The 23,757-nt window shown below is 38.6% G+C and overlaps 1 protein-coding gene across 2 annotated transcripts in view; it reads left to right on the forward strand.

The window, feature by feature from the left end:
- The first annotated feature begins 18,844 nt into the window (after positions 1 to 18,844).
- Positions 18,845 to 23,757, forward strand: part of unc5a (unc-5 netrin receptor A) — a 129,890-nt gene continuing 124,977 nt past the window's right edge. For both annotated transcript variants that reach the window (XM_087172902.1, XM_023402146.2), the window contains exon 1: positions 18,845 to 19,391. In XM_087172902.1, the coding sequence (XP_087029028.1) occupies positions 19,301 to 19,391 (91 nt within the window). In that variant the 5' untranslated portion in view covers positions 18,845 to 19,300. The remainder of the gene's footprint in view (positions 19,392 to 23,757) is intronic.

The raw sequence follows: 23,757 nt of genomic DNA on the forward strand, positions 1-23,757 counted from the left end.
AGTGTGTGGCTGATTTTAAAATGGTTATAATGAGGTTGGCTATGGACAGGAAATGTAAAATGTTTCAAGCTGTGTCCAGCAATGTGCAATGTGGAAGTTACTGAGTTTAAAAAAAACACATCAGCGCTTGTAGTGTTCAGCTGTTGGTTGTGCTGGCACCTCTGGGTGTGTAGGAGAGCAGCTCTGCCAACAAACTGGAGGCAAACTTGGATTTTATGTTTTACACCAAAAATACTGCACCATTTTCATTCTAAGCCTGGATAATATCAGGGATGGACTGAAAATAGAAACACCAACCCGTCTTAATCTATCCTAATTTATTAATTTTATCAGCAACAATAAGCAAGATGAAAATAAGCAGAGATTATACTTATCTGAGCACGACAAGTTGAATCATGCTCTGAGCACAGTTTGTGATCATGAGCGATGTGTTATTTCTTTATTCGCATTGGGCAAAAAGTTCACTCCCCTGAGCCAGTTATCAGAGCCACAGTCCACTGTGTCTGTTTGTCCGCTTCTTGTGTGCATCCAGATCAGCCAGGCAGTGGCCAGAGATGGTGTTCAGGAATCCTCCAGATTGTCCAGTTGGACAGTCCAACTCTGGATGACATGATGTCAGGCTGAAATATTTCAGATACGGTGAATTTAAACATAGAGACATTCAACTCTCAGACATCAAACCTCAGGATTTTTATCTAATGTTTGATAATAAAGACGAATAGCTATGGATCTCTAAACTGATGGCTGTAAGACCTCTATTCACCCAGGGTTTTGAACTTCAAATCTTAGCTTCAGGCTTATTGAACCCAACTCTAAAGCTGGGTTATTTATGATTTGTCATGGTTCTCTCCAAGATACAAATCTCTTTTGTCAAACATGTTAATACTAAAACAAAAGCAATGAATGAATATTTGTTGATCAAACAAATGTCATGTGTTGTTAGAGTCCTGACAGTGTTAACCCTGAGCTGTAATTTTCAAGTGCAAATCCTTAACCTTCAGTTCAATGTAAGACTGGGGTTAACTCTGGGCTCTCTGAAGCCAAGGGTTCAGCTTAGCCCAGGGCTAAGAAATGGAAGAGTCAAAGGCCTTAGACCCAGAGAAAACTCCCAGAGATGTTTGAGCTCTCTGAGATCCTGCTGTCGAATTGTCGGTTGTCTCTTGTACTTAAGAGAGAATTGTGGATCGTGGGCGAAGTCTGGCACAATACCAAACTTATTTAACGTGTAAAGTGATGTGATGTGATGTAAATCAAAAATGAATTTTGCATAAATGTGTTTTGGATAACAATATGATTATAATGCCAAAGTAAATTCCAATGAAAATGAATTTAATCATCATCTTCATTGTGGAGAGATTCATGCAAACTGAGCCTGAGCTGCATTCTTCACCAGACTGTCTAACAGGTCACACTGTGGACAGCTCCTGGTGCTGAACAGAGGTCTATTAAATCTGCCAAGTGAATACCACATGAATAATATAACCACTTTATTAAATAATATTATACCAGATCTCTTTATATCAGACACAGTTTGAATTTAACAGCCTTATTCCACTATATAGAGGACCCTGACAAGACTATACTTATAAGCAACATCTGTGTTGAAAAGAAAATGCAGCAATGTCACATTGGCAAACAAGTATAGGACAAAGATACTTTACTGTTCTTTCTTCTTTAAAATTCCATTTTTTATTATTCTTCTTCAGTTTTCAGAGGGACGTGAAATCTTACTTTTAGATGCTGGCTATGACTGTAGCCAAGCTTAACATTAGACCTGATGATTCCATCACGGGGATCATGTCTGATCTCTCCACATTTGTCGGAACATATATCTAAGCTGGGCAGCTGCAGTACCTAGGACTGCAGACACTTCAACATCAAGAAAATATTCAAAAAAATCAAGCTACCAGTCTTATAATTCACATTTATTTGCAAATTATATCAAAGAATATTCAATCAGACTAAAGAAGTATGTCTCCACTGCGTGTGTTGACCCCACAATGACATTGGCAAATCCTGACTTATTGAAAGGAAACATAATATAAATGAATATCAAGAATAGTCTTAGAATGATACTTATATTATAAAGGAGGACTGTAATAAGTCTTAAAATATCATTACAATGGAAACTGAACTTCAGTTTTTGACTTGTTTGATTGAGTTTGTTTGGAGAATAGAAATATGCATTTTGAATAACATAAAATAGAAATATGCACTTACCTTCTGCTAATTGATTAAATCGGCTCACTTGAAGTTGCCTGAAATTTATCTAATTCATGCCTGCAATTTATCTAACTTGTGATATAATCAAATGGTTAGTATAATTGTCACAGGTTATTGAAAAACTGATTAAGAGAACATTCACAACTTACTGGCAAATACCCTTAGCCACAGTATCAGCGTAGATGTCCTCTGTCTGCATTGGGTACAAATGCACGCCAGCTTCAATCACATTATATCCAATCTGCAGTAACTACCTTGCAGGGATGTGACATACCCACACACTGATTACAACCATGATAATCTTGTTAATAATACACATATGATAACATGATGGCAGATGCAGATCTTTTCTTTATCAGTTCATCTGGTTGCCTTTTCACTATGCATTAAGTGTAAATGTTCTTTTTGAATGCTTTATTAGTATTGGGATTGTCCATTGTTGTAGTTCGAACTAATTATTCTAGCTTTATATCATAAACTAGTGATAATGTCAAAAGTGAAACATCCTGTCTAGTTCAAAGTTTGAAACATATGCTTGTATATTAGGTAAAAATTAGTGCTAATGTGTTGTTCTGGAAAGATTTCAACGTGATGACATGTTGTCCAATGGAAATAAATGGTAACATGCAGTATATATACTGCAGGAGCAAAAACAAGGTGTTTGCCAAGTGACATATGCTGTAAGTCATGCTCAAACTCTTTCAGTCAGCGCTGTGATGTTTAAATTAGCCGTTATGTGATGTATGACAGGTGCTAAAACCAAACTATCCTATTATACACACAGTATGGCTCTGCTATTCCTGGCTGCTTTGCGGTTAAGAGGGTTAATGCAGGACATGATGACTTGTGTCCTGAAGGGAAAATGAGTTTGAGAAAATGAGAAAACCTGAAATGATCATGCAATACTCACCTGACCATGCAGCTTTGCAACCTGATTTCCAGTACCACGTTTGACATCTTAGCTTAATCGGGTTATGTATTGTAAATGTATCACTCTGGTGATGGGTAAAACAAATCCTTTAATGTGAATTCTAAAAAGCAGTTTACCCCTGGGAACTTTCAGTGAGGTGTACATAACAACCAACTGATGGATGCCTGCCTTTACTGATGGCCTGAAAAAGCTAACCTGAGTTCGTCCTAATGGCACCACGGTCTGATGAATACATATCCAGTAATAGAATGTGTGTGTGTGTGTGTGTGTGTGTGTGTGTGTGTGTGTGTGTTCGTCTGTGAGATCACATGGCTCATGAGAAATCCTCCATAGGGATAGGTTCCAGCAGATTGAGCTGCCGTTAGGGAAAGCGCCCGCCACATCCAAGAATTTAGTTCTGAGCCTCGATTTCCTCTCCTGGGCTTGTGGTGGTGTTTGTTTTTCCTAAACATTGTTTACTTTGTGGGGTGTGTGTGTGTGTGCACATTTGTGTTTATATTAGTTTTTCATAGATCTGACGCTAAAAACCGGGTGCCTGGCAGTAATAACAATTAAATCCCTGTTGGCTTCCATTCCATGAAAAATAGATTATTCTCACTGTGGCTAACAGACAAGGTTTGTGTCAAGTCTTTTTTTCAGGTAATGATTTCAATGACACAACCGTCAGTGCTTACTATAAATGGTATGAATACCAAGACATATACCACTACATAATTCCCAAAGTGTAATAAGTAATTCAACATAATACAATTTTCATATCATGTATTGCGTCATATTGGAGCGTTTTGGCCAATCAGTTAAAGCCAAATTGGCCGAGGTCAGAAGGCCATTTGAGGTTATTTGTGTCAGCGGCTGCAAAGCAAGTCATGCTCGGCTCTGTTTATTCACTTTTTTCACTTATTTGTATTTCAAAGACTAGCCTTCTTCCCTGCAGTTAATGCGACTTTCTTCTTTGGCCTCATCAGCAAATATGAAAAAAAATCAGCCCCGCTGGGTATGAAGTAGGTCAAACTGTTAGTAGTTAATTTGGGCTTGGCTCAGACGGGCTTGAAACAGCACTTATTTTTCTGTTCACTTAACTCCCTCTCTCTGGATAATAGATGATGCTGTCCAAAGCCCTTAATCTTATAGTTTTTTTGAAATATTCCAAACGTATATTTTTCGAAACCACGATCTTGTGCTCTCGGTATACTAACGCTTTCTTCTCTGCATCGTTAATTCTAGATGGTGTAATCTGGAATATAAAATGGTGTGTCAGACACCGAGGACTTACAGTGTTGTCACTGTCATTATGCATGCATTGTTGATGTTGTTTCCAGACGGCCCTGCTGTGTGTGCAGCACATGTCACTCACTTGTCATGGTATTTCAGACTCAATATCCGATCTCGTCGACCACAAGGATACTTCAATCATATCTTCCTCTCTGACACTTACAAACTTCATTCGGTATCTGAAATTTGAAATACCTGATAAGGGAGAGTAAGGCACTGGACCTGCACTATGCAAATGTTAAGAGATAGATAAAAAGGTTTTTGAAAAGCTTACACCCACCCAGCCCACACTCACACTGACCTCTCTGGCGCCCTCACTGATAACACTATGGTTTATAAGAAAACTGCACTTCGATTTGGCAGATTGATATGGAAAAAGAAAGATAATTGCAATTTTTTTTTTTTTTTTTTTGTGCCATGATCCTTACTTGAGGAAAAGCTTTATGTTGTGTGTGTCTTTCAAAGTGAGAATTCACAGAATACAGTTTATTTATTAGTGTTTCTCAATGAATTTTAACCACAAGAACATTCTTGCACCGTGCCGCCGGTGCACCCTGTCCATCAAATAAAATGACATCTCTGCCCACACAAGTGACATCCCACTTGTTTACATTTCTGAATAGTCTCTTCATATTTTATCCTAACTCAAACATCTTTCTGAAACAAATTGTTAAAGCTACATGCCCTGAAAATGTCCAATACAATTAAGGCTTTAAGGTACTAATTTGTACCCAGCAGTCTGTACATGAATATTTACTTCAACAGTAATATAAATATATTTGATAAGCTCTATGAGGTTATGCATGCCCCAGCTGCAAATAGTTACAGTTGTGTTGCAGCTGGATAGAGCTGCAACACAACTGTAACTAGAGCCTTTCCAGACATTTTGTAAGTTACATGAAAGAGCAAAGGACACCATACTTACTTCTGATCAAACTGATAACACAATATCAACTTTACTTTTTTTTTTTAATCAAGCATGTGACAGTCCAATGTTACTTACCCAGTTAAATGAGGAACTCTAATTAAATTGTGTTACATGATGTATTGGTGTAAAGGTAATTACAGTCATTTGAGTTCAGTAAAAATAATTTGACTTCACAGCGAAGACTTCTTGCTTTAATTGGACATTCATGATATGTAGATGTCGGCTGTATGTTTAATTTCATTCTCAACCCGGCCTGAAAATGTATGTGTGTTTTGTAGTGCACTGCTTTGAAGACAGAATTTAGCTTCTGGTTAACAAAACGATTAACTATTAACTATTAAAACAATTGCAACAATAAGATTCTTTTTCTACAAAATGCATTTCTAATAACATGAAAATATGGAATCATAGAGAGTTACAAAAATTATAATCACACATCCTTTGAGGTGATAAATGATCTCATTCAAAGACGATTTAGAAATAAAAAGGCTAGATGAACCTGAGGCCACATGAATACAAAGATTATTATTATGTTTTAAGACTGTGAGTCAAGAGTATTACTCAGTCTCTTTATGTTTTCTATTGTCAGTGTTTGACAGACAGTAACATCATTTGAATTTTACATTAATATTATGCATCAAGTTAGACATTTAACTATCACTGGCCACACTGATGTTTTTTTTACTGATTATGTATCCATATGGTTAAAAGTCGAAAACCCAGTTTTTAAGTATGACCACAACTTAACCCTTATAAAGGCTACTTTTCAGTGCCACTGAATATTTAGATTTAGTGAACTTAAAATAGCAAAATGAAAATGATATGTCTCGGTTTTCACCACGTGATTATTAAACATTATTCAGTCACACTTCATTGAACTTTGTGTAGATATAAAAGAAAAAAACAAACAATTAACCATGACTTAATTCATACATATCCAGTATAGTATCTTTAAACATAATATCCAGACAAACACATAGGTGCTGTTCTCACCGTCAATTCCATGAGTCGTGGTGATTTGCAGCCTGCGCAGTAAAGATTGAATCAGCTCTAAAGTTTGTCAGTTGCATTAAAGTCTGAACAGTATAAATGTGATTTATTACATTCCAAGTTAATGCAGGCAACAGGAATGCCACACACATGGGCTGTAACTTAGACACTAAGTGGCATATATTGGTTTTAATAGACTGAGAATTGTCTCTAACGGTCAAATCCTTTGATTTAGAGCTTTTTACTGCTCCAGGTCTCAGGTGTTGCTTCACTCAACCGTCAACATTACTGTGGATGAATAAGACCTTTATTTCTTTTTTACTCTGATGTCAAGGATGATGTATAAAAACCGCCATATCTGTTTATCTGGTGAGGGTGAAGGGGTGAGATTCTTCTTATTTTCTATAGTGGAACACTGTGCATGTGTTATCATGTTTATACCATGGCTACATACCAATAGAAAAATGGGAAGCTGTCTGTGGTAACATGCTGCATCTTTCTGGCTGTGGAGTCATGAATGACGTCCAGTGATTAGTAAAGATTAATGAAACACCATGGCCTTAGTAATATACTGCATGTTGGTAAATTTTTGTTATTTTCTATGAAGCCAGTGGCATTCAAAGGCGTGTTACTGATATACTAAGTGATAGTAAACAATTTATTAACCATTAGTTACGAAGCATTTATAAAGGTTATCAGAGAATGGTACTGAGACATCGTACAATACGGTGTATTCCAGCACAACAAGCTACAACTAAAACTACAAACAATCCCAAGTTCAAGATCAATTTCTAGTTTGTTTGTTTTTTATTACAAATTTTCTCATGCATCCAGATATTAAACTCTTGAAACACTTATTTTGAAACAATACAGATCCTCATTACAATATACAATGTAAAAGATGTAAAAATGTCAGGGATGGAAACAGAGAGTTGAGATGTCACATAGCAACACAAGTGCAGCTCTCTTACAAAGTAATATTATTCAAGGATTGTTGTTTTTGAATTGTGCTGCAGTGTGCGCAGGTTTTTTCTTCTTATTCAGTCTGTGCACATGTTTATACTCCCAATAGCCAGCCACCTTTTATTATTTTTGTTAATTAGCTTCACATTGTGGCTGAAAACACTGCACTGTAGTGTCGACCTGAAACACACACACACACAGACACACAGACACACACACACACACAGACACACACATAAACACACACACCTTTGTCTCGCCTGTGTTTGCTCATATGCAGTATAAAATACCTGTAACTTTTTCCTGATATGTCATCTCCTCTCATAAATTACCCTGTCCTATAAAGGGGGGGTGCAGAGCAGAGGCATGAGGGAGAAAAATGAACTCCATCAGGAAGCTGGATAAAATTTCTCTGACACACACAACCTTGGTCCAGTAAGAATATCCCTGTATCCTGCTGACATGTGATCTTCTGAATCTATTTGGGACAGCTTGTCTGACTGAACTCTAAACAAGTCCTTTCAAGCTGCATCATTCATCAATTTCAACCCTGTTTGCGGGCTACAGATGATACCCCACAAGCTCAATAGCTGGCAGACGTTTAACAATATGTCATACAGGCATTCTCAGTCAGCCCACTCTTAAGGCTTTTACTAATCCAACGCTTCAGGTGTTGAAAACATGAAATGCTTGAGGCACCAAGCAAAGCTTGATCACATACTATTGTTACCATGACAGCACTTAATCATCATCTATCACATCTGAGCTTTGCAGAATTGTCATTACCGTTCCTGGCTAGTGAGAATATAAGTGCACCAGCAAAAGCACACTTTTTTTCTTTTTTCTTTTTTTTTAAGGCTAAATCTGTCTTTGTTTGTGATGATGGCACAGTACCGGTAAAGCACTTTCTGCTGATGGAGAGGTTCAGCAGATAAATGATGAAAGGGATTTTCTGAGAACCGCTGTTATGGCTCTTTGAACTATTTTTACTGCCTTATTTTCCATGATTGCTGGGAGGTCCAACTCTTCTAAGACAACCTCTCTTACAAAAATTGCGTCTTTTTTACTTTTGGATGTCGATGTAGTACAGTGTGGTAATTGAAAGGCTTGATTTGTTGTCCTACAGTTTTCTGACTGCTGTAAAGCACATGAACCCATTCTCAAATACATACTAAACTCATCTTATGTGGTTCCAGTTTTTGAAACAAAATAGTTTTTATTGTAACGAGGACTAATGAGGCAGGTTGTGAAAAAATGATTTCATGTGGTGAGCTGTTTGGGATGTTTTCCTGCCTTTGGAATAACACAAATTACATGTACATTTTTTAAACCATAATCCCTCTGTTTCTGCAGACCTAATATCGAGCTTTTTTATTATTTTATTTTCTAATTATTTCATAACTATTTGAAATAAACATCCCTGTGCAACATAAATGAAATACTTCAGAGCCTGGAACAAGCCTGTACTTGTGCATGTTAGAGCCTCACTAGTTTATAGAAATCAGCAAGTTTTTATGCTTAATGCTTAATATGCATTTACATGTTTTGGTGGAATCTTCTAATGGTGCTGGACTGATATAAGTGACATTTTCCATCAATCTGAGGTCATTTCTGACACAGGAGCTATTTCAAAGTATAAACACGTGTTTTAGCTGACATTGCTGGGGTCCCACCCAGCTACTGTATGTGTAATTGTTTTTAGTCTTGAAATATATTTTATCTTCTCTTTTGACTATGTTTAAAACCCAATTTGTAGAAATGTGTTGATTGAAATCCTTCGCTTTGCTGCAAACTGCACACTTGATGAAAGTGATAAATTACAGAAACCATATAAAGCCTTGTTATTACACCAAATGAAAAAGTTTTGCAAGTTCCTTAAGGTATATGGGCTATGCATGAAACATGCTTAGAAGTCATTCATAGATAAAGACATGTACAGTGTGTTGCCCATCATAACTTATTTTTGGCATCAGTTATACTCCACAGAGGTCTAGCCCCAATCACGTAATCCAAATAGACTAATTATGTCCACAAAAATGGGAAACAGTTGCCAAAAACATCAAGGCACAAAAGTTGAAAAGCCTTTATTATAGTGGCCACGTGGCAAGATTAATTTGGTATTTTTATATGTATTAATGCTAGACCATTTATTACAGGCTTTTTATTTTTAACCATCCACCAGAATGCCTGGAATTTAATTTTTTATGCCACACTCCACACTGGGTGAGGGCATATTTTTTAAAATTAGACTTATTTGGGAGGAGTAATGCTTTGTAATGCTGTCGACACATATAGAGTGAAGGAAAATCCATTAAGCAGGTTTTACAACTCTGGGGTCTGAAACCACAAACAGAAGTAATGCATCTCTCTTTTCTGGCGCAGAGTTCTGAAGCATGTCATCAGTACAAAATTTTGTTTTGTTGTGCTTAGCAGTTCACATAGAATTAGGAAAGGTGATAAATACTGTTAATGTTTTTGAGCTGTTGTTTGAGCAGTTAAAAAGAGCACCACGAGTGGGTTCGTTTTGCTGGTTTTGCAGTTTTACATCCTCATTTTTATTGTGTTCTACAAAACAACAAAAGAAAAACATTTTGATTTATTTCATCTCCAATCCTAAATTAATTTTGTATTTAGACCACTTTGTCTTAATGTAGCAACATATGAGGGCATGTAAAAGAGCAGAAGTATTATCCCTCATGTAACACCAGAATGTGCCTTTGAAATGGCTTAATCAGTACTGCCGCCATCTATTACAATGACATGCACAGGAATCATGGGTTCAACACCGGGACAGACTTGCCCCAAGAGGAGGCTCAAGTATGTCTTTTAATGAATGGGGGCTGTAACATCAGTGCCTGTTGACCTGGACCGTGTGATTAAGCTGTTCATGCTGGGTTCAGTGTTTCCAATTACCATTAATATTCTAATATGAGGTTTTCAGTTTAAGAATTGTGAGTGCTGAATTCAGTTGATACATAGATAGATAGATAGATAGATAGATAGATAGATACTTTATTTATCCCCTATTTAATCCCCTGTGATAATATTCAGCATAAATTAATTCATGCATATATATAGTCACATCTGGGAACTGAGAATACAAACTGCATAAATAGCTTCCTTATAATATAAACAATATAGGTACTCTGATTGCATGTGTGTGTGCGTGTGCGTGTAGATAACAGAAGAAGAAGTCAGGCAACTTACCCTTCACCACCGTCCTGCATCAAATTCAAGGCTGCATCTTTTGAATTGGCTTGATTACTAACGGAGCCATCTGTCATTCTGGCAGGTACAGCACAGGACTCATGAGTGCAGCACTCAAAAGGACTCTGTGCTTGTTTTATAAAAGACGTCATCCATGCAGAGTTAACAGCACCTGTAAAACTTGCCACATGGGATAAAAATACTCACACAGCCTTGAGAACATCCTAAAGTCTGGCTTTTGTTAAAACGCCACAGCAATGCCATGAAAATGTGTTTTGTGTGAACAAAGGAAGTGATAGAGATCATTTTATTAAAGAGATCAAATTACTTTAATCTTCACCCTACAAAGAACTAAGCTACCTACAAGATGAAACATTTAATTCTCTACTGATAGAAATTCAATGTTTATTTAAAGTTTAGAAATGCCTCAGTTAAAATTTAAAAGTAAAGTTCAGGTCAATTTCTTTACACAAGTGAAACTCTCTCCATTACAGAGCCTCTTTTCGGTTTTCATTTGAATGTTTCAGTTGCACTACATTTATCATATTATGGACAATATTTTGGTTCCTTCTGTGCAGACACTTTTTTTTTTTTCTCAAGTTGAAAACATGACTTCATATTTTCTCTGTGGTGTTTCTCTTAGCCGGTGAGGTTATTTGCTGTAAATGTCACCTGGGACGCTGAGTGACAAAATAATGACAACCTTTTTTGAGGCTGAGCAATTTCCCAGAATTGAATGAGCAGGATGTGTGCAGAGTGAACAATATGTGCACTCGCCTTCCGATTGGTCTCTGTCAATACCATTCTGACATTGCTCCGACTAGAATGCAAACAGACAAATAGATTGGAAGTCTCACAAACACATCCTGAGAGGCAAAATAAAGATTTAAACACATAACGTACATGGCATACACTGGCCCCTGTTTATGTTGAAACAGTGGCAGAGAGGATCACATTAAGGCAATGTCAAAACATTTTGAACCGGGTTACCAAGAAATGCTTTTCTGCCGGACTACACTGGACTGTAATTGCAGCATAAATCTAACTGAGAGCTTGCTCATACCTAGGCGTTCAGAAAAAATTAGTTAATTAAAGTGTCATTGAACAGGGTGGGTTGTGTGACAGAAAAATCCATTCATTCCATTAACATAGTAACTGTATCTATTTGCATGTCAAATGTCAAAGAGAGTATTGAGTTGAAATTTGACAAATACATGTCTCTTTTATTCTTGTTATATGACACTTTTCCAGGGGTAAAATGGATCGTTTGAGTCCCTGGGGCTCAGTCATTGAAGGTTACTTATGAATTTGAAGAAAACTTCTAGATATTCTTTTAGTACACCTGTTCGCATTTTTTTTTTTTTTTTTTTTTTTTACAAGTGTTATTTTTAGAAGTGTAATCTATCATGTTTTGTGTAAATGACTCCCTAGATTTTTTCGGTGGGTGGAAGATGTGAAGTGAAGGCTGTTGTGTTGGTACATCTCTGGTGTTAATTAAATAGTTCATTGGATTTGAAAATGAATTTTAAAAAAATGACACTCTGGATTTTTAAAAATGTGTAAAATGTTACAAAATGATCACTGGTGTGAAAGGAGAACACATTAGCAATCTTAATGTTTCTGTAATACTGACATAGTTTCAGCTTACAGTAAAAGCCCATATGTAAACCACATGTATATACTGCTTTTACCAATTGTAACTACTTACATACAGTTGGGTTCATGTAAAGCACTGCACTATCTTTGTAATAGAACTGAGAATGATTAGCTTATTGGCAAAAAGGGTAAAAACACAACACAAAAAGTACAACTACTCAAGTACTGTACTAAAGTACAGTTCTGAGGAACTTGCACTTTATTTGAATATTTCCATTTTCTTCTACTATCCACTTCTACCTCATACCTCATACATTTCAGAGGCAAATATTAGGCCAATTTTTAGTGCACTGCATTAATTTGATAACTTTAGGTCCTTTGCAGATTCAGATTGAGAATACAAACTATATTCAACAAATAGATGTGCTGCTTTCCTTCTTTGTATTGTTCATTGTAAACTGAATATCTTTGGGTTTTGGACATTAGAATACATGTAATTTCTTACATTTAATTGACCAAATGATAAATAGATGAATTGAAAATGGTCATCGGATCAACGGACAATAAACATGACAGCACTAACGTATTACATTATGTCATATTTTGGATATAAAATCTTAATCTGTCGAATAACAAGCACATTGTCCGATAAATTCAGTGGAATAAAAGGTTCAATATTTGTCTCTGAAAAGTGTAGCAAAAGTATTAAGTAGTATAAAATGAAAGTACAAACCACCTTGAAATTGCATACTACAGTTGTTGAGTAAATGTACTTTGTTACTTTCCATCACTGGTAATAATCAATTTATTACAGGTGCAGGTTGCAGCTGATTAAATATTAGCAAAATGTCAAGAATATTATGAAATGTAGACAAGAAAAAGTATTGTGGGACTTTGAAAAGGCCAGTCTTTGATTTTGTTTTCTGTCTGTCTCTCTCTCTCTCTATCTCTCTCTCCCCTTCTCTCTCTCTCGCTGTCCCTCTCTCTCTTTCTTTCCTTTTTCTTTTTCTTTTTTAAAAAAAAAAAAAAAGTTTGATCTTGGGTAATACATTTCAGGTAACATTTTCCCAGGGTTGAAACATGGCATTTTGAAATGAAGCTCCTCAAATGTTAAGTGTGGCTAGCCTATGTGTTCCTCCTACGCTGTCAGATCCAGCTGCAGTAGACGAGGTTCTCCTATCAGTCTCAGAGCAGCACTCGGAAGGAGTGACACAAAAGCAGGGAGTCATAAAACATTCAACATCATTCAAAGTCTCCTCTCCCATGCACGCTTAGACAATGTGACATTCAAAACAACAAGAGAATGTCGGTGTCCAGGAAGCATATTTCAGGAAACCTCTTTTTTTTCTTTTTTTTTTATGAGAATGATGAAATGTAAAACAGAAAAATACAGGAAATTTTTTTTTTTTTTTTTTTTTTACAGTCATCCATTGTCTGGTGAAGAGGTATATCAAACACGCTTACAATGGCATTTTCACATTTCCAGGCTGGTTCCAATAAAGTCATAATATCATTCTTTGTCAGGGTAAAAGATTTTAAAATTAATAGGATACCATTTTAAGAGGAAAAATGATACTATACTGAATCTTTGCTGAAACCCAAATCACATCTTGTTTAGACACGATTACGTACCTAAAGCATTTGTCTTTCTTTGAGCTTTCTTTACATTTGTATTCAGAACAGGAAGCAAAATGCATACCTTATGCAAATGCATCACTCCAGAATTAAAAGTCTGCTTGAAAATAAGTCATTCTCTGAGATCATTTCTCTTTTTTATTCTATTGTTTTATGAGGTCTTTAAAATGTAAGTGCTGCTTTTTCTTCCTCTCACCTATTAGAGCACACAGCTGTGCGGCAATTCTGTGAAAAAAAGAAAAAAATCAGGTTACCATGTGTTGAACTGTTTCAGTGCTAAGCAGTGGGTTTGATGAATTACAAGTCAGTTAGTCCATTTTGCTGACAGAATGCAAATTTATTTATGATTCTGAGACTGGGAGAAAATGAAATCATCATATATTTCCAAACATTCACACAGTGTTTTAGATTAGGGGAATCTATTTGGGATGGGAACACATTCTATGAATAAATTGTTTGAATTCCTGTTCGAAACAACTCTTGGAGCACTACACTCATACATTGCCAGGGCTTCTTTCAACCATCAAGCTGTTGAACTTACAAAGAATCTGCATGAAAGAAAATCTTCTTTCAGGGGTACGACAGGACACCCATTCTTCCTCCGAGTCAGAAGAGTTGTACTTTGAATCAAAAACACAAAATCAACTTTAATTTTTGGAGTGTCTGCTTTTGATTTATAGTCAAGGAATAAAGTGCAGCCCATTTCATATGATGTGGTGGTTATCCCATTTTACATTTTCATTAAATCACATTCTGGGGCCATATCTGTAAAATTGAGAAATCATCAGAGCTGAAGTAGTGGGATATTGGAAGTTCAGCTTCATCAGCAGTCTGTGCTGCTGAAATGAGAGACCCTCAGTAGGCTCCTTCATCCCCCCATCTATCTCCGCCCCCCCTCCCCTCTGCTTCACTTTCTTCCTCTGTGTTTTTTAAACTCTCCATCTCTCTCTCTCATTTCACTCAGCTGCACAAGATGTGGTGGGATCACACGGGGGCTATTTTATCTACATATGTGTGAAATAATTTAATTAAACAAAGTCACAGTTATGCTTAGCATATCCCAATCATAACATTTTTACTAGTGTATTGAGACCATATAAAAACCTAGGTGTTGGTGTTACTAATGCTCTGATGGTGATGGCTTTTGTAATACATACATACATATATATATATATATATATATATGTATGTATATATGTATAATATACCCCACACACATATATATGTATCTATACCCACACCTATATATGGGTATGGGTGTGGGTATATAGGCCTATATAAAATTATAAAGGCCAACATCACTGGGATTTGGATTTGTTTAGCTTTGTTGGCTCTTAATTAATTTTCCTAACCCCATATCAATAATATTTAATTAAATTGATACACTATTGATCATCATACAGTCATTTTGCATGGTAATTAATGGCTAAAATGCTGTGGCATGCAAATCTGAACCTCAATTTCATTCTCATTGGACTGCATCCTCATAAGTGGTTTGCAATGTAATATGCAATCCGCTGATGGCTTATTAAGATCTTTACAGTCATTTAATCTGAGACTGTGGTCAATTATATCTCTCTGGAGTAGCATTGCAGTTTAATTTGATATAAACAAAACAAGAGGCTGTGAAGCTGTGGTCATAATGGAAGTTGATACACCCTCTCTCTCCACACGACTGTGCTGGAATGCAGACGGTCAGAGCCTGCACTGCATCCTCCTCAAGGGACTGTCTGTGTTGTTTGTAAACAATAAATAATATTAATTTCATGCTGGACACCTCTGGTGGATCGATGCTTATCGACCAAGCAAATCAGTTGTCTTTATAGGTTACATATGTTGAGAGTGTAATTGTGCAATTTAAGGACCCAGGAACACAAACACTAACAATCTGTAACATACAAATGAGGCTCATGTTTTATTAAAGGTCCCATATAGTAGTGAGAGTGAGATTTACATGTCTTTATTGATTATAAAGCAGGTCTAGATGCTATATAAATACTGTGAAACTATTAAAAAAATCCAAGGAGAAATGCACACAACCCGTATTCAGAAACTGTGTCTTAAAGATGCTATATGTAAGTCTTTGCTATTGCTACATAGCCAACGTTAGGATAAACAGCTGTTTACTTACCAGCCTTGAAGAAACGTTGCAAGTTCAGCATCGAACTTAATTTCTTAACTCACCAAGCGCCATCTTCAGTGGTGGAAAGCAACGCCAAGGTTAACTCTTGTTTTGCTTCTATTTCTATCACCTGTTCTTCTGAAGTTAGCATGGTAACCAACTATCCCCAGCCCGTCCTGTCTACTTTGCAATATTGAATCACTGTAGCGTCCATTCTGCCCTCAGTTCAGCATGAGAGGCTGAAGTAGAGGGACCAGAGGGCGTATTCTGACCTCTTGTCTTTTAAACACATAAAGGCTGAGGCTCCTGGCAAGTGACCGTTGTTATCACCACTACCAGCCACACCCAGCAAGAAATCACCTTCGGTGGCAGGAAAAACTTACATATAAGTCTTTTAAAATGAGCCATTCATACTTCCATAACTTTGTGATGTCACAACTATACAGTCACCACCCTCCGCCATGCCCCCATCAACCAGCCTTGCAGGATTTGGTTTCTCAGAGTGTTTACCTGCAACCTATGCCTTATTTTGCTTTTAGAGCAGTCTCTATTAAGGATTAACCAATGATCTTTTCAGCTTTTAATCCTTTTGAATTTATTCTTCTACTGGTCATGGATTACTTTTATCTTACTGTTCTAAGTTTCCTGCTCTATCAATCCCATTGTTTTATTAGTTACACTTGGACAGAAAACTAGACTATTGTTATGGCAGTGTGTGTGGATTGCAAACTTGCTTACTCATAGTTAAAGCATGATATCAACCACCTGGAATCAGAGCTCTGAAAAAGGGATAAGCTGTTTACCTGCTTTGTCTCTGTAGCTGCAGCCCAGGCAAAGCAATTTCATATATGCAGTCTTTCACTCTGGCTGTCTCGGTTGCCTGATCACCCACCTCTGTGATGTCCCTAATGATCTTTAATTCTGCAGCCACACACGCTCCCCGGCTGGCCTAGACACACACTGGCACTGCACTGGTCCGCCTAGAGGGTACTGGAAGAGGGAGTTGGAGGCAGGGGCAGTGGGCTACTCCTGCATTGGACCGGGACATTGCAACACCACAGACGGTCACCCTGATGCCACCAGATGATCCGGGGGGAGTTTTACCAAGCTACAGTAGAAGGCTACACTCTGTGGTTGGCCTGGCCGTGCGTCACTCGAAAAACAGTCCAGCCAATCAGAAGGGAGGATCTGAGCCTCCCTTCTGATTGGCTGGACTGACACAAAATGACCTGTTCTTGCTAGAGCTCCAGAGAAAAGCCTGAGAGAGGAGATGTAAAACTACATTGAGATGGTCTTTGGTACGTAAAAACCACAAATATTTTGATAGATATCAACACTTAATAAAATACCAGAAAAGAGTAAAATATGGACCTTTATTACTAATTGGTAATTGAGTCCGGTCTCTTACAGTTGCTCTGAATAATTCAAGATGATACAAGAGAAGTGGTGGTTGCGTCTTGGTTTTGTGATTGATTGCAGGAGAAGAAGCTGTTTCAAGTCTCAGGATATTGTAGCCCAACTCAAGGCAATGACAGAGAGAAAATTAATTACAACACCACAAATCGATGAACAACTGAATGTGCCAACTCCCCAAAGAGCTGTGATTGTTTATTGTAGTCTCATTGAGGGAGCACAGGGGCCAGGATGCTGGACCCAGAAGAATCAGTGGAAGAAAAGGTATTGCCCTGCCTTGACTCAGCAAACACACATCACAGCAAGAAACACACTCAAATAATTTCTGTAAAAACCAGCTGAAGCTAAACTCTCTCCCTGAAAGAGTATATATATATATTTATATATATATATATGTACAGTATTCTCTGATCCTCATTTGAAATGCATGAAGCTTGGGTGCTTTTTTCAGAAAAAAGGCACATACTGTGACTGGAAGAGACACACTCCAGCTTGCTCTGCCTGATAGGACACAGAACAGATTAACAGAATGAGAGAGATCATTACGAGCAACCTCACAAGTGACCACGGCTGAGTCATTCTCTTCCATTTAGCGGCTGTGTGTCTGCCTTCCTTAGTCCCTCACATTCATAGTGCCCGTCAGGATTTGATCATGAACTATATCGCTGTGGGGTTGTGCGTTTCTGCATGTATGCGTGAGTGTGCATGTGTCTGCGCTTTGTACTGTCATTCTGACTGTGACTTTGACCTTTAGCAAGGGATGCTGGATGGAGAGAAGGCTTAATGAGTTTGTATAATAGCTGAGCTCTATCTGAGGAACCATCCATCTACATGAGCCCCATAATTAGCTGGTAAGACAGTGGTCCCGTTCTGTGCTTCCACTTATTATTCTGCTGACTAGTATGTGGGTGTGGAGGAATGGATAAACAGAGACACAAAACCCCCCTCTGAAGTGTATTAATAATTTTCTGTCGATTCTGGCAGTTGTAAAAGGCATGGCTGAACAGGCTGATAATCACTCCACTGACACCCCCAGAAAGTGAGGAAAAGCTATCTGGAACATAAGTCACATCCTGGTCTGAGTTTGCTGACAGGTGTACACCCTCATGGGAGCGCTAATCTTCATGCTTCTTCATCTGTGATTGTCCGTCACAGATGCACTGCAGATGACACACACACAAACCACAAGACAAAGCAGAGGCACATTTAACTGAAACTCAATGACAGGCAGATGTGATCTGCGTGGATTTGCATGCAAAGCACCGATCTGATTCCCATCATACAGGACAGGATGTCATATCCATCATTTTCATGAAAGGCAGGAGATATGAAAAGCACAGTGGCAAGGATACGGATGAAATAATTTCCATTCTGTTGTGCATTGCCAATATGTGGTAAATTATGCTTATTCAAGATATGTAAATGTTTCCCTAAGAAAAAAAGATATAACAGTAGGGCGCGCTCAGGACGCTCCATTCCCAGCGAGCACGTCGAATCCGCTCCTGGTTTTGCTGCTCCGCTCATCGCGGCGTACCTTCCCTGACTCTCAACACTCCAGCATTGCTGTGCAAGCAGATGTTCTTTCTCTGATGCCAATTCTTACAATTTTCGCATTTGGAGAAGGTATTCTTTCGCGCGAAGGCTCCAAAGTGACAAGAAACTGCCTCACTCCTCGGCTCAGTGAGAGAGGGAGAGTTGTGAGCGGACGGCGGCTTTGGAAAAATACAGTGAAGCCGACAGTGAAACCCGCGGCGGAGAGCGAGGCAGCACTTTATTTACCACACCTGTGATGCGTTGTTCTGAGCAACGAAGACGCAAGACCGGGATACTGATGGCCACGGTACGGCAGGAGGATATGTGTTGAGGAAAAGACTTGGGCGTTGTGAAAAAAAAAAGGCGTTTACTGCTACAGAGGACTCTCTCCGGACCTGAACAAGCCCAGTGTGCCAGTGTTTCTTCTCTGCGCCTTGATTTATTTTCAAACTTAGGTGATAAGAAAGAAAGAAAAGAAAACACGAAGATGCCCTTACTTCTGGGCCCCTTTGTCCGCTGTAGGTTCAGCGCTACGCTCCATGTGCTCTGGCTCGTCTTCGCTGGCTTCACCTGCACTGGTGAGTTACACTATCATTTTGTGCTTTTGGTTAATTATGTTATTTTATTTTTTTTGTGTGAGGAAAAACCACAGTAAGTAGACAAAAAATGCTGCACGTGCCAAGTTGTTTGCCCATGTTGCTTCTATTTTTTTTTTTTGGTTTATTTTATTTTTTTTACGAAATGCAGCCCCGCGTGACAGAGCACGTTGTTGGCAGTGGTTATTGTTCTATAATTTGCTAGCACTAACACTCGTCAATTAGCCTGCACCTTCAAGGTTACTCGGGAGAGTGTGTAGCTTCTAACATGTCTACCAAGGTTAAAACTTGAACAGCCTCTCTTATTATCCAGCTTTCTAATGTTGCTACATGTATTTATTTGAAGCAGCGCCATGAAGTCTGTAGCATGTATTTTATCCGTACTACTGTCGTGACTGTGAGGGAAGTTACACCTGCTTGGAAGGAGTAAGAGCCAACCTGCACTATATGAGGTGTTTTAACAGACGGGCCCGTGGATAATAAAAGGCAATGCTCAGTAACATAAAGCTTCTTTTTTATGCAGTCACATAAACAACCTTCACTTCATTTTTTTTTTTTTTTTGCGATACTAGTTCTTATATTAGCAGAGTATCTCCTCGCTAATCTTTGAGATGTGGAGCTACGAGCAGGACCGGACAAACCGTGTATTCCTTGCCTGTATCCCTCCATCTAATCGGGGGCTCTGCTGGCTGCAACCAGGATCATTCAGCTCCCCGTTTCTCTCTGGCCAGGACTCGTTCCTGCTGCATTTGCAGTATGGTGACAGCTTTACGGAGTTGGTAGACGACCTACTCGCACTGATGAGTTACATTTTATGATGTAGCCTCTTGGCCAGACACTCCCGATTGCATGCAAATGTGCTTTGATGTACAAAACAATCACCAACAGTGGGGTGAGCAAGTACTCAGACTAGAGATAAGTTTCCCTCAGTAGCAGCAAATAAGCCATTTGTGAGATAGCCTGTAATGCAGTTTCAGATTTTCCTTTGTGCTCGGCTAGATTTTTCATTCCAAACATCAAATATCCTCAAAGTTATATTATTATTAATAATAATACTGGTGCAAATTATGTTTTAATATCTATAATAGAGGAGCTGGTCATTGACCCTTAATGTTACAGGCTGTATAATGCACAGTCCAGCAGGTCATCTAACATCCAAATCTATGATTTGATCAATGCAATCAGTTTCCATGTTGTCCATTACTCACCATTTCACAGTTTAGCATTTAGACTATTTTTCAAAACACTTTATTCACTCATTCTCCCTAATGTGAAATATCATCCCCACAATGCCACACAGCTGGAAGCTGCTGGTGAGTATCCAGAACAGGAGAATTTCACACATCATTTGCCTTGCGCTTGTTTCCAAACTGTTAACCTTGCTTTGGACAGAAGGCAAACATGTTAAAGTTGGTGTAATTGTGTCTCTTGCTTCAGGACACTGAGATGATGAATTAAGAGGGCTTTTCTCTTGCATTAATTAGCGTATAATTATGAATATATTAGGATTAAATAAACAGTCGTGCTCCAGGGACCTCATATATCAAGCTAAGTAAGTAGCAGTGCGGTGGTATTTACAAGTAATTTTATGATGCATGTTGAAACTGATGTATTTTGATTGGGTTGCTGGGTTATATGGATGGCGTGGTGTTCCAGTAGTTGGGTGATGTTGCCTCACAGCAAGAAGTGACTTGGTGCTTCAGTTGTGTGTGGATGCTGCGTGTTCTTCCCTTGTCCGTTAGGTTTCCTCTTAATGCTCTGGTTTCCTCCCACAGTCCAAACACCCGCAGCTGTAGGTCGATTTTAAGGCTCTAAATTCCCATAGGTGTGATACAGTGTGTGTGTTTCTTTGTTTGCCCTGTTATAGACTGGCGATGTGGCCAGGGTGTTTCCCTGCCTTTCACACAGTGCATGCTGGGATATGCTCCCAGCCCTCCTGTGACCCTGAATAGTAATAAGCCAGTTCAGAGAATAGATGAATACAGGGTTGTAGGTAACATGTTTTATTCTTTTTTGTCTTCTGTATCACATTTCTGGGCAGACCCTTTCTCCTTGTCTCAGTCTGTCACATTCTATCATATATTAGGTCAGTATAAGCATCCTTATAAGCTCCCATCACAGCTTACAGTCTACTTTTATAGGACAGAGTGAGTTCCAGAAATGGATTGGAAAGTAATTTGGTAGCCAATTCTTTCTACATCAGGGCTGGGACAGTCATCCTGTGTAGAGAGGCAAGGTGCTGACTCTGCATTCATCGGTATCAAAAGCCGACTTGTCTGTTTTGCAGGGAAACATAACTCAGTCAGTAATAAAGGTAGGCCTGTCAATCTAGATTTGAGCTGGCTGAGCACTTTCTCTTTCACTGGGTTGTGAGTGATCTGAAGGACCGGACAGGACAGAGGGGGTAGGTGTGCTTTCAGCCTCAGGAACTAAGAACTGTACTACACTGTGTGCCTGCACACGCAGGCGAAGCAGAACACAAATTTGCATACATGCGTTTCTGCTGCCTGTGTTAGGTGTATTTCTGCAGATTATTCAACCCTGTTGCTCCTCTTATTTCCCATTTATTTAAACTTGCCTGTTAGTCTGTTGACTGTTGTTAGCCCTTTGTTACCTAATCAAGAAAAGATAATCAAAAATGCAGCTATCAACGCAGAGAGAATAAAAATCCCTGACTTTTCTTTGTTTTTCCCTCTGCCCAGTGAGAGTGTTGCCAAGCAATTGTTGTCTGGTTCAGTGAGGGAGCATGGGATTTGGTATCAGGCACCTTCCTACTTGTGTGAACAGTCACCTCAGAGCAATTTCCACGGGGTGTAAACCTTGTGATGATGCAAGGAGATGGCCATTAAAAGACAACAAGCAGAAACCTGTTGCATAATACAGTCATTTGTGACATCCAATTTCTTATTACAGTAATATAAGGGATTCTTTTGCCAGATGTCTCTCATCATTCTAATGTGAATCATCCCAGAGTTGACATTTTCTTGCACCCAGTTTTGTCTCTCCTCATTGACTCACTAAAGAATGCGATAAGGAGAGCGAAAGCTGAAATTAACATAATTTATTGGGGGAAATTGCCTTCTGGTCAAAGGAATTTAAAACCACTTCGTTTCTGTCCCATAGCTAATGCATGGCAAATGATCGCCATGTATTTGCAGGGATATAGTCTTTTACAGGCAAGTGATAATTTACTACCAGAAAGAGTTTTTGTTCCCTCTAGTCATGGGAGATGAATTCAAATGACACAGACAACGGGAAGAATGTTGTGCACTGGGGGAGGGAATTTTATATAAAATTATTTATTTTCTCAACTGCTGATACTCACCCAGTAAATTAGCGCGATGTACAACCGCAGTATATATCGTTCAAGGAGGCTGCTTACAGAATTTGAATTGGACAATATCACAATGAAAAATTGAGCTGGAATTGCTTCTTTGCAGGACGGAGCTGATCAAATATATTGCTTCTTTTTTTTTTTTTTTTTTTTTTTTTTTTTTACTCTTTCCATCATGTTAATTTGTTTGCTAGAAAGAATACAGATGAATTAAATGAATATGCTTCCTGTCCAAGTTTTGCCAAATGTAGTTTCTTCAGTTAGAGTCAGTGTGATTAATGGAGGCATAGATAATAGTTCAGCATAAATGAATAAAAGGTAAACAGTGGATGTCAACACAGGTCAGCTTTAAACAATGGAGGAGCACGCTCCATTTGGTGACAAATGCCCGGGCGCCTTATCTTTCAGAAGGCTATGTCCCTACGCTTATCATTTGCAAATGGCAATCTTGAGGAGTAAAGGAAGGACACAGCCGTGGCCGAGGACACACGGAGGATGAACCTCGCAGAGGGGAGGAGTTAGGTGTTATTTTCTGCAGTCTGCGCAGAGGCCCTGCAAAGGCACTACATCTCTGTCAAACTCTGCCCTTTTGTTTCAATTACCCCATTTCTATGATTCAGTTCTATGTGGGAGCGCTTAGGGGTTGAAGTTAGGCTGTGTCCTGCCTGAAATGCAGTGCACCATAGTCCCTATCAGTGCTTTTCTATCTAGGCAGCATAAAATCGACCTTTCACCTCTGATGTGGGATGAGATTACCCTACGTCTCAATGGAAACCTCGACCATAATTCATAGGAGGGCACAGGATCTGACATTGTATCAGCAGTTGGGAGATTGCCCTGAATCTCTGCTGTTCTGTGTCTGCTGCTTCTAACCATCCCATGCCAGCGACCAGCCTCATATATCCAAAGGCCACCAATGAGAAGTCGGGATGAGCTTGTTCTTGAGTCTTTCCCTGGAGGGTCTAATCAAATGTTCTTTTCCCTGGGTTATCCCTTTCTCTCTTACACTCCCGT

This window comes from Seriola lalandi, unplaced genomic scaffold (genome assembly GCF_002814215.2).
Source record: "Seriola lalandi dorsalis isolate HSWRI2012SDOR001 ecotype SW California unplaced genomic scaffold, Sedor1 jcf7180002053898, whole genome shotgun sequence".
NCBI classification, from domain to species: Eukaryota; Metazoa; Chordata; class Actinopteri; order Carangiformes; family Carangidae; genus Seriola; species Seriola lalandi.